General features: G+C 34.1%; 1 protein-coding gene across 1 annotated transcript; it reads right to left on the reverse strand.

The window, feature by feature from the left end:
* LOC104790291 (subtilisin-like protease SBT5.3) lies at positions 1,030-7,685 on the reverse strand. The gene is made up of 10 exons (XM_019228079.1): positions 7,547-7,685; positions 7,342-7,457; positions 7,165-7,262; positions 6,648-6,812; positions 5,247-5,355; positions 3,730-4,264; positions 3,531-3,628; positions 3,203-3,448; positions 2,798-3,126; positions 1,030-1,792 (listed from the first exon to the last, which is right to left on the reverse strand). Exons 1-10 carry the CDS (start codon positions 7,628-7,630, stop codon positions 1,254-1,256), a joined length of 2,319 nt encoding a protein of 772 aa, XP_019083624.1. The 5' UTR covers positions 7,631-7,685; the 3' UTR covers positions 1,030-1,253.

Genomic DNA, 13,090 nt, shown 5'->3' on the forward strand with positions numbered 1-13,090 from the left:
CATTTTTCGTTGAATGAAGCTTGCAAACCAAATATTGTAGAAATTCATAACCAACTCGCTCCTGGTAGAGTTCTTATGCATCATTGTAGGGGTAGTATTAACGAGCAAGATAAAGGTGTCAAATCTTTAAAATTCAATGAGACTTTCGTCATTGAGTTTTCGGATGTTTCCAGCAGACGTGAAAGGACAGTGTGGACTTGTCTCTTATCGCAAGGGGATAAAATGGAGTTTTTCTTTGATGTTCAAGTATACAGAGCAGCTTCTAGTGAACGATGTGGACAGTACCGCTCATGGACAGCCAAATCTGATGGAATTTGGACCAGAAGAGACCGTACAAAACCGTCGGGGCATGTACTTAACTGGAAAAAGAAATAAGTTTTTTTTGTTAAAAAAAAAAGAAAAGAAGAAGAAAGAAAGAAGAAAAAGAAGAAAGAAGAAATAAGTTTGTGTTTTTTATTTGTTTCACATCTTTTAAAATTATGCTAATTTGATGTTTGATTATATAGCCAAGTATTGTAATAAACCAAGTGTTCATTGATATATTTGTATCAATGTTTTAAATAATAATAAAATATATTACTTATTTTATACCAATTTTTCTTTTTAAGATATATTGTTTTCTAGTTAAAACTTTTTTTCTTTTGCAAATATTATTTTTTTATCTTATCATCCAAAAAAATGCTACGATCAGAATGATGTTGCCAAACAAAACGATTTAGAAAATGATAGATGAAATAGAGAAGTAAGTATTATATAATATATATATATATATATTTTTTAATTGTCTAACAGTATATATGGCTTAATATGGCTTAACAGGATTTTTTTTTTTCTTTTCTAAGTTGTATTATTCTTTGGGGTATTTTTTTTAATTGTATTGCCGTATAACTAAGGAAGTCAATCTATACAACATATTTAGTAACTAACTAGTGAATCAAATAATAACTATATATAACTTATAACTTATAACTATTATATAGTCTACCAAAAATATGTCGTGTACTTCCCAAATATTAAATAGGGGAAGAGAAGAACAAACATCCGGTTGATGTGCTATATTATTGATTTTATGATCACCACAACATTATACTACTGAACAATATGATAAACCACACCAACCACTACGCCATTCTTTGTAAGCCTTAACATTCAAACACAAGAAACTAAATTTCGTAAAAACAAATATCACCATTGGCACTACAAATCTAGTTAGTCCCTTTCATAGATATTATCAACTTGGATTTAGCCAAAAGTCAGAGCTTCACCACGATGGGACTTCTCACACGATGCTTCTTGTCTGACCAAACCAATTCTCCAAACACGTAGCCCTTCGCCTTATTCCCTTTATCCTTCACAAGTGTCACTTTAAACGTCTTTTTCTCTCCAACTTTGGTAAAATTCAAGCTCGTGGGATTAACCGCGACATAAACACCTCGTGGGTTAGTCACCCGGACGGTATAAGTAGAAGGTCGTCCAACGTTTTTTACAGTCCTTGAGACTGTAACTTTACTTGATGTTAAGTTTGGAACTGTGATGGAAGGGTAGTTAAGGTTGACAAGACTGGTTTTGGGGCTTGAACAAGTAAAGTTATTTCCTGAGAAGACAGCGATTTGTGATGCATTGTATCCTAGGGAGCATAAGAAGTTGAGATAATCCTTGATGCCTGAATCGTATACCAGACCGGGATTCACAGCTAGATTTGGTTGGACGTGTCCTGCCCCAAAACTGAAAGGTGTTGCCTTCATGTTGGTTGCATTTTGTATAGGTCCAGGAATGTCATCCATTGTTGTTGCTGAAAGGGAAAAACAAAAAAAAAGTATGAAAATACTACAAGACTAAGAAAAAAGACATTCCATTTCCAACATGTACAAAACCAAGAAAACAGAACATAGCCATTAAAGAAACAAGATTTGGTTAACTGTGTTCTATGCCCCAATTAGTAAATGTTAATGTGATTCAACTGATAATGTATTAGACTTCATTTTTTTCCAGCAATGCCTTAGCTCCCGAATCGAAATACATTCTTACCGGTTGTCATAATGGCAGAGCGGATAGCTGCGGGGCTCCAAGAAGGATAGNTTCTCCAAACACGTAGCCCTTCGCCTTATTCCCTTTATCCTTCACAAGTGTCACTTTAAACGTCTTTTTCTCTCCAACTTTGGTAAAATTCAAGCTCGTGGGATTAACCGCGACATAAACACCTCGTGGGTTAGTCACCCGGACGGTATAAGTAGAAGGTCGTCCAACGTTTTTTACAGTCCTTGAGACTGTAACTTTACTTGATGTTAAGTTTGGAACTGTGATGGAAGGGTAGTTAAGGTTGACAAGACTGGTTTTGGGGCTTGAACAAGTAAAGTTATTTCCTGAGAAGACAGCGATTTGTGATGCATTGTATCCTAGGGAGCATAAGAAGTTGAGATAATCCTTGATGCCTGAATCGTATACCAGACCGGGATTCACAGCTAGATTTGGTTGGACGTGTCCTGCCCCAAAACTGAAAGGTGTTGCCTTCATGTTGGTTGCATTTTGTATAGGTCCAGGAATGTCATCCATTGTTGTTGCTGAAAGGGAAAAACAAAAAAAAAGTATGAAAATACTACAAGACTAAGAAAAAAGACATTCCATTTCCAACATGTACAAAACCAAGAAAACAGAACATAGCCATTAAAGAAACAAGATTTGGTTAACTGTGTTCTATGCCCCAATTAGTAAATGTTAATGTGATTCAACTGATAATGTATTAGACTTCATTTTTTTCCAGCAATGCCTTAGCTCCCGAATCGAAATACATTCTTACCGGTTGTCATAATGGCAGAGCGGATAGCTGCGGGGCTCCAAGAAGGATAGCGAGTTTTGAGAAGACCCGCAATGCCAGAGATATGAGGACAAGACATGGAGGTTCCTGAAACAGCATTGTACAGAAGTCGTCGAGGATCAAACTGTTCGTTTGTTGGAGATACTGCGCCAGTGTAGGCAGCAATCACACTCACACCAGGAGCAGTTATGTCAGGCTTCAGAATCTCAGGAGCTACTGTGCTTGGACCTTTAGAAGAAAACGAAGCCATTACAGGTGCTGGTTTTAACCCCAAAGCTGTCCTCGAAGGAGTAATGTGCGCGATCGGGTTCCTACATCAACAAATAAACTTTTCTTTTAGAACTTGAAACATATTTAGTTATAGGTAAAGTGACTGAAGATTCTTACTTGGTTTGGCTGACATATCTTGACACAGCAAGACTGTCCTTAGAAGTGAGCTGTGTGGCTGGGAGGACATGCGGATCAGCGGTTAGATCATTCCCGGTAACATTAGTGTTCTCAAGAACCATCCCTACGCCACCGGCTAAAGCCACGGCCCGACCCTTTTCTACCCTCCCGTTCTGTCCTCGAAGACACACTAATATCTTCCCCTTTGCCTTTTTAGGGTCAAGCGATCCAAGTTTGCACAATTGTCTACACCAAGACAGAGATAAAAAAGGTTAACAATAAGATAAAACCTTTCACATAAGTAATTAACGAGATTAGGCAAACTCACGCATCCAATGCTGAACCGTTCTTAAACTTTGCTGTTATAGATGCTATTATTGGATAGAACTTAGCATGTGGCAACGCTGTGGATGCCAAGCTTTGTCCCTATGAATACAGAAGGTTTAAGCTCAATTCCAAGAATTCAAGAATTCATTTTCAAGATTTGAACATTTGGATATGATCCAATCTTTTGTACTTAGTCTAACCTTATAATGCTTTCCATTACCAAGCACAAGATTGCTAGCAAACTCACGGTCCATGGTACTAGCACCAACGGTGATCTGCCACGGCGCGGCATTCGAAACCGTACCATCCCCCGGTCCAGAGTTTCCGGCGGAGCAAACAACCACGATCCGTTTCTTAGCAGCGTGAAACGAACCAATAGCGACACTGTCATTGAAAAACGAGGTTGGCTCGCTGCCTAACGAGACAGAGATGACGTCAGCTCCGTCGTGTATGGCGGCATCAAAAGCTGCGAGTACGTCAGCGTCGTAGCACTCGTTTCCTTTCATGGGAGGCCAACAGACTTTGTACGCGGCGACTCTGGCACGTGGAGAGCCACCTTTGGCCGTGCCGTTACCTTGTCCAAAGACGCTAACCCCAGGGACGAAAGCTCCGCCGGCGGTGGAGAGAGTGTGGGAGCCATGGCCGTCGAGATCACGTGGAGAGTCGAAGCTTGAGTTGAGAGGTCCCACGGCGGCTGCGTAGCCTTTGTGAAAATATCTTGCTCCGACCAGTTTCCTTCATTCACATTTCTTGTATTAGCTTAACATGTTTATTGTAAGATTTACAAATTACAAGTTTACTATAAAGATCCCTTTACAAGTTTCGCTACTTTTTGACTATTCATACAATAAATAAAAAGCAAATGGATTAAAAATGTTTTAAAAGTAGAACTTTAAGTTTTTACAGGGTTTTATAAAACAAATTAAAAAGTATATTACATGGTATCGATTTAATTTTTACCTTGTAATAAAAGGGAATCATAAAATGAATATCTTTTAGTTTCTTTTTGGGATTCTAGTTCTATCTTTTTACAAGAGGAAAACAGATTAAAAAGTATATAAAAGTAAGTTCAGAAAAAATTGACTAGGATTAAAAAAAAAAAAAAATCTACAAAAGTAATCGATACTTTAACAATTTAAAAAATTGCATGGTCGATTGTGTTGATTAAGTAAATTATGTTTTTTAAAAAGAATTGAATGTTATTTCCTTGAATTACAAAATATTTTATTTAACCCAGAAAATGAAAACATGCTCTTCAATATTTTCATTTAAAAATTGGTATTTAGGAAATAGTATTATCATTAAAAAATATATTTTAAAACGTAAAATTAATGTAATTTGTTTTTTTCTTAAATAGTTATCTAGTCCTATCACTCAAAGTATACTCTGTATAGCCCCATCACGGATGTTGAAATATGAGTTCTATTTTTCCTTTTACCATAAACAAACCCACGGATGTTGAAATATGGAACCGTTCAAACTCCAAAACATGACTTGTAGCTACAACACGTGTCTTCTTATTGTTGATGAAAATTTTGAATATGAAACATAAAAAACACTTAATTCCACCACTAGGTGTGATGAGTGTGTCAACTCCTAAGAGTTGGCAACAGATAATTCCAGAATTTGTTTGTATCTTATGATAATTACTTAACGTGAAAATGACTGAACGCCAATTTGAAAGAACAAAAAATGTAAAAGAAAGATAGAAAAGAACCTATTGCAATGGAAAGTGGCATCTTTTTGGTTTTGACATATTCCCTTCCATCTCGAAGGAATTGGTCCCAAGCCCTCATCTCTAAAGCTCTTTGATTCTGGCCACACACCTTTTTGATACACAGAAACAAACATATTTTGAAATTATTCAATATATAGGTGATAAGTGGGATTGAGTTAATAAAATATTTTCTTAATGTCCTATGACGTCTCATAATCACACAACTACTCATAATATATTCAAAAGAATCTGAGTTTGTGTAAACAGATCCCTATTTTTTCTAGTTATGGCAACTAAGATTGTTTCTCTGAATCAATATTAAATTATTTAAAGAAGGTAATGAAAGGTTCTGGTTCTCATGCATATCCAAAAGCATTTGCATTCTTTATAAACTTTTTTGAGTACAGATTCGGTAAGAGAAGAAATTTCTCGAACTAAAAACTTGTAAACACTTGTAATCATCTAGGGGAAACCGAAGAATTACGAAACAAAGAAAATCACAAAATCTCTAGTGAGATCACTAGCTAAATTTAAAAGTTTGTACATCATTCATTTACAGATCAGATCACCAGGACCAGCCTGTGGATATATATATTTCCTTAGGAACAGATCCCTATTACGTTGATTTTTGAGGAAATTTTGGAAAACCTTTAGGTCCGTAGTCTTTTTCGGCCAGGACCAGCCTGTGGATATATACATTTCTTTTAAACAAGGTTCAAATTAGAGTAGATAGATATCACAATCTCCTCCATTAAAGGATGCTAAGACCACTAGACTACCCACTTGGTACATTACTTTTTTTTATTTTTCTGAAAACTTAAGTCATTAGTCAATTAAACTACTATATTTAGAATGCATTAACTTCTTACTAGAATACAGTTGCGTAGTGCCAAAACAGTGAAACACGTCACATGTACGATGAGCTATTCACCAACTTTTCTCTATTCCTTAAATCTATATATGTATATGGAAAGTTTTTATTTATTTATTTTGATCTCTTATTTTTATTAATTCGTTTTCCTATCTTCTTGTGGAATGTGGATAATATAATAGGGAATATGATTTATAGAGGATTAAGTGTTTATTATTAAAGTCAAACTTTACGATGCAGTCAACATATATATCAAATTTGATTAATGAATATGCATATGCGCACATGCGTGCATATATATGGCTGATTTGATTATTGTTGACATCTAGAGATCTTAACTACTAGCTTAATCAAATTTGACAAACGAATATTTTACATTTCTTGTAATACAAGTTTGAAAAATATAGTTTTTAAAGTAAAGGACGTATCTTCCCAAAAACCCATCTCAAGGCTCCCAAAGTTGCAAAGGTTGACTAAGAAAAAAAACAAAATATTTAAAACAAAGAGAGAGAAAGAGGAGAGATACGGACCCGTATCGAGATTTGCGATTATGGTATCTTCTCCGAATCTAGCTTTTCTCCAAATGGAAGAGGAAGGGACGTAAGAGTTGTGTTCCAAACCCAAGAAGTCCCATGATCGTGTGGTGTGGAGCTTCAAGGCTTTGTTTGGAAAGACGGACACAACTTCGGGGTGTTCTTGAAGTGTAATCAAGAAAAGAGAAAATATAGCTTAACTCCGTAACACCATCTTTAACGAAGCAACGATGAATTGTTTCTTACAATAACTAAAAAATCTATTTTTATCACACATTTTTCTTTTTGATTTATTTTTAATACTAATACCAATAAGGAAATGACACATGTCTATTTTCACATAAGCAACGGTTCTTGCAGTGCTCCACGAAGCAACGCTTCTTATTCTTTTTTGTTCTCTCTTCTTTTAATTATTTGTTTAATAAGAGCATCAACGCGAGCAACCCCACTAATCATGCCCTAAGCACAAAGAGAGAGAGAAGACAAAAACGTAATTAATGTAATGTATACTTACTTGAGATTGCATATGCGAGGTCGTGGTCGAGATGAGCAGCAAACCCGTTGATGTGCTTTGTGTATGAATAGAAAATGTCGTCTGTAGCTTTCTCACGGCTGTTTCAACAAGACTTAAGTCAGTGAAAATGGTTAACAGATTTAAATGTAATTAATGGGTTGTTTAGTTTAAGAGAACCTTCCGGTGAAGGAACCAAGAAAGTCGTAGTGTGTTTCTCTGACGCGATCCATGGCATCTTCTGTTATCTCTCCGACATGAGAGTGCGCTCCAAAGTACACCACATATGACAACGACTGAAAGCAATCAAAACACTAATTAATAGATGAATGTGAAATTATGGAAGAGTGTATTATATATAGTGTGTTATAGGTAATGAATGTACATCTTTAGAAGCAAGGATGGGTTTTGAAACCAGGTGGAGAAGAACAAGAAGAAGAAGAAGAAGAGAGGGATATGTTAGCTTCATTCTTCTTCTTCTGCTACTCTCACTATGTATCTTTTGTTGGATTTTTTGTTTTGGTTGTGCCGGGTGTGTTGGTTGCTTCTTTATAATGAGAGTTGGTTTTTTATTTTCCATTTTTTAATTGTTTCCGAAAACTATTTCGGTTGTGCCGTGAGCGTTTTTTGTATGTAAAACTTAAAGTAACAAAACAATTAAACCCTTTTCAGAACTTAAAATTAAAACGATATGTTATATAATATCTTTTGAAACAATTAAGTTGTATAATGATATCATTTTCTACGAGATAATCAAATACGGTTTTTTATGATCACTAATGATTTCGAAATATTACGGTTCACAAAAAATAGGGGAAAATTAACACTAATGATTTCGAAACACTAATTATTTAAATGTATTAGTCATCGATGTTCATAAACTCCATTATTGTGAGCACAATGTGTTGGAAGTGTTGATTTCGAAACACTAATTTGTTGCTGAAAAAGGGGAAGCTTAGGGTAATAAGGTTGTTCTGGAATAAAAATGATAAGATGCTCAAGTGGTCACATTGCGTCACATTAATGGAGTTTCCATTGATGCTAAATTTGGTAGCAAAAACTGATAATTTATGGCCTGTTGGTTGGTCCTAATCTAATCATTGTCTTCTGTATACTTAAAGATCAAAAACTATGTCTAAAAGAAAATATGGTTTATCAAATAATTGGTACACAATTGATACTATTTTTGAGTAGAATATGGGGAATAGCACAACGATAGATGCAGTAAAATAAGGATAACAGCATCAAGTGAAAATGAAAAATTTGAAAATTATATGAGTAAAAAGATGAATTGCACTAGTAAAACAAATCACTAACTAAAATATTAAAAATGTCCTTTTAGAGTTGAATATTTCTATAAAGCACACATAAATCTACCTAATATATATGCACCGAATTACATGTCTGCATTCACATTAATTTTTCTGCATTTATTTTTACGGTTTTACAAAGCTATTTATAATTTGGTGTGATCGGTTTGATAAGAAAAATATTATTATGTTGATTTGAATTTGGTTTAGTACTGTTTAAAAATATATATTGGTTAATTTAATTTGAATAGAATTAATATAGATGTATTTTTCATATATAATAATAATAATAATAATAATAATAATAATAATAATAATAATAATAATAATAATAATAATAATTACTAAACAATACATGTTTTGGCCAACTCTTATCTCAAACGAAGCTTTGATTTTGACATTTTAAGCCAGACTTGAGATATTTAGAATTGATTTTGTGCTAGTCCGAATGTATCCACATGAGTAAGACCACTTGTTGTTAGGCCTCATACTCAATTACATACACCCAATCAACATTTGGTCAAATATTTTAATTGCTCAAATATCTTTGACAAAAAAAATATTTGGTCAAATATTTAGTACTTAACACTTCATAAAGCCACTTGCTTCTTATGTCCATATTCCAAGTATAACACATCCACATACATGATCGATCTTAAGTATGTAACATGATGACCGGTTTATGTCTAATTATGAGTTCGAGGGTCATAATGGCTGGTTTAAGTTGAACCATAGGTTTGACGGTCGTGAATCTCGTGATGGGATATATAAAGCAGAAATGCCGATCATGATGCTCAATGCATGCATAGATTGTTGAGGTGGTGGAAAGTTTTAAAATTATATTTTTGAGGGTTACGCTGACGGCCGTGATGGCATAGATAAAGTAGAAAGATTAAAAATTAGATCATGATGCTCAATGCATCCAAATTGTGAGTTAAATGCTTGAAGGTTGTCTTCGTCAATATAGGTGTATAAGAGTATCTGAACATGGACATGAGACATACATATATATTGGTTAAAAAGGTTATGTGTGTTTTCCGCATGAGAGTACTGTCATTTGATTGTATTGCTTGATTGAAAATGTGGCAATATGATGACAACGTATGATAATAACGTATGAGCGGGAATCAGAGCCAATTCTCTGACTAAATCTAATGATACTAGTGAATTGAAAATGTTAGTTAAGTATGGTTCCAGGTTCCAACCCTATGTTGTTTATATTTAAGGCCTTTTTTATTTTATTTTTCTACAATTCAGTTTGTACTTGGTTTCAATTTTTTTGTACAATTAAGTTTGTATTTGGGTTTTCTATTTTTTTTTACTGATCAGGCAGCAAATGATTTCATATTAGAGGACAAAAAAAAAAATCATGTTGACATGACCAAAACAAGGCAGAATTTTGTTCAAAACAACGCGGCTTGCCCCTTCTATGGTCACAAAGAAACTTCGATTCACCTGTTCTTCCACTACTCTTTCGCCCAACAATTATGGTCCCAGGCTCCATACATATCGCAAATAGATCAAACCAAAGTCTCTAGCCTACAGAAGGGAATTGAAATCATTGGTCATCTTCAGTGCCTACCTCCAACAGGTCCCATCGGTAGCTCTCTTGGATTCTGGATTCTGTGAAACATTTGGAAACAACGCAATAAACAAATTTTTGAGAAGAAGAGCAACCCTACTTCGACTGTACTCAACCAGTCAATCTCCCAAACCAGAGAATGGATCATTGCCCAAACGGCCGTGGAAACCACAGGAAAAGCACAACTCAAGACTCACCAGCGAGTGATTAGAGCAGACGTGATCCAGTGCTTTACCGACGCCTCTTGGAATGAGGATACTAGGGCTGCAGGACTCGGTTGGATCTTTACTGACCCGATCTCTAAGTCGGAGATCCAAGGAAGAGACATAGCCTGGAATGTTAATTCCCCCTTATAGCGGAAGCGTTGGCACTGAACCGAGCCATGCTATAGGCTTTAGATCTGGGATACCAGAACATTGAATTTGCTTCAGATTCGCAGACGCTGATCAAAGCAACAAGATCGGAACTCCAGCATAAGGAGATCCACAGGATTCTTCACGATATCCTGAAGATGGCTCAACGGATGGACAAGATCAACATCCACTTTGTGCCGCGTGAGAAAAATCGCAGAGTAGATGAAATCGCAAAAAACGCTTTAGTTTCTTTATCCGTAAGTTTGTTTTCAATTCCCTCAACCCATATATTGGGCGAACCAGATGTAAACCAAGAACCGACGGTTGAATTATGCGTTTGGAATTAAATCAAAAGTGAATGGGTTTTGACAAAAAAAAAATGGTTCAAAATCAATATGAAGTTTTAAATCCCTAATGTCGACTTAAAAATTCAAAAATCTTGTATATAGTAAAAATTATCATTCTCATTCGAACCCTTACTTATCTTTTAGTTCAGAGTTTTTAATTTTTAAAAATATACATAATTTTTTTTCGGTTTCATAAAAGTTCTTTTATGCAGCATAGGATATGATATCTTAGTTATATTGATTCATCGTTTCAATTTTTTTGTGGAAGAATTGCATCACGTTTCAATGCTATTAAAAAAAGACCATATTTTCTTATGTCTAAAACAAAAATACACATCATCATTTAATAAATTATTATACGAAACAATACTTTAAACTTCTGATGATAGTATAGGTGGCGGATTTTTTTAAAAAATCTTTATTTGAAGGGTTTAAAACATCTCAATAAATCTTTGACAGGTTTAGGTTTGTCACATAGACCGACTAGTACTTGAAATTTATTTTCTACTAAATATCTTAATTATTTTTTTATCAATGATTTAATTGAAAATAATAAAATAAATCTACCAATACTTAAGCTTTTTTCATTAAAATCTCTATTTGTTAGATTTGTAGCATATTAACCAATAACCACGATGTTTCCTTTTGCATGTTTTATTGACTCTCTAGTCAAACCCAAATGTTGCCTTCCAAACAATAACTTTGGGCCATTTCAGTTTAATTAATCATAGCGAAGTGTAAAAGGCTCAACGCTTTTGACTTTCCAATCATGTTTGTTCCAAATGGAGACGGTGCGAGATGGTTCCACAATAACAAAAACAAATACATGAACTGTATTTTGTGTATATAAATACTTTTCACTCCTATCACAGTTATTCCGTATATCAGTTCATATTCTCTTGGGTTCCTTACAGAAAAAAAGATAAATATGTAGAAAACAGTGCATTTATTAATTTTTATTTCAATATTTCTCATCTTCTCAATATTGCTCTTCTTTGGTTTTACAAATTCATCTTATTTATATATTGACTATTTACACCTTATCCTTTAATCATTTGAATTTTGTCAAACACGCTTTTTATTTCAATCTCTATACAGTTTTTTTTTGTTGATTCTACAATATAAAAAGTAATTAAAAAATAGTTTCAATGATAAAAATTTAGTAATTTGGATTCTAATCCACTTGTAGTTCTACAAGTAGCAAAGGCTGAATCAGCATGTTATCTTCCTCACTAACTGCTTTGATCTAGTGAAGATGACATTTACACCTTATTTGGAAGACATAAAAATTAACAAGGCCGATTTCACGTCATTTTCGTTAGTTTTGATTCTTCGTACATAGAATGGTAAAATGGATAATTTGGCGCGACATGTTCATTCTGAACCGCATTGCATTATTTATGTAAACAATGTACTTTCGTATTGGCTCTTTTGAGTTAATGTTCTTTAGTTGTTGAAGAAAAATTAATAGTATTTTATATCAATTAATTACAAAAAATTAGCTAGTTAGAACTGAAAATATTTCATATATGAAAAATTACAACGAACTATCACCATTGCAAATAAACAACATTAATTACAACGAACTATCACCATTGAAAATAATTATTAATGATTTTTATTTAATCATTAATTTAGCTTTAAAAATAAAATTAGTTATAAGAATGAATAAATTAAAGATATATAAAAATATATAGATATTGAATTAAATATATTTTTTAATCATGAACAACCAAAAATGTTTATATATAATATTTATTATTTTTGATTTTTCATGAACAATCATAGTTAAGTTATGTTTTGACAAGAAATAATAGTTCCTAATTTCATAGGGAACCTCAAAGAGGCTCTATTTCATTATATTCCATCTATATCCCAATTCCATTCATAGTTTTTAAAAATAACACTATGATCCGGTAAGGTCGCATTGCACACGCGCGAACATGAAGATAACGTAATGGACCAATGATTTTTTTTCTTTTCTCTTTTGGTCACAAGACCAATGGTAAAGTGACAAATTAGACAACGTCCTTAGTGTTATATGATTCCCGAATGGACCCATATATGCTTTTCTGTATGTTTGGAATGCGTCTTTGCTACCAACACTTGCAATACGCGTGCGTGCGTGGAATCTACTTTACTTGTTTTGGATGCTAAGTAAAGGTAGTTTTTGAGAATTTGAGATAACCAATGTTCTAACGCGGCACAGCACCTTTTCCACGAATATGTAGGTATACGTCGCTCAATGTTGGGCTCTCCATTGTATACCAACATTCAAATTTATCTCTATTGAAGTCGACGGGTTGTTCAGATTTTTCCTTTTTGAAGTCCTTTAAA

The sequence above is a fragment of the Camelina sativa genome, chromosome 1, assembly GCF_000633955.1.
Source record: "Camelina sativa cultivar DH55 chromosome 1, Cs, whole genome shotgun sequence".
NCBI classification, from domain to species: Eukaryota; Viridiplantae; Streptophyta; class Magnoliopsida; order Brassicales; family Brassicaceae; genus Camelina; species Camelina sativa.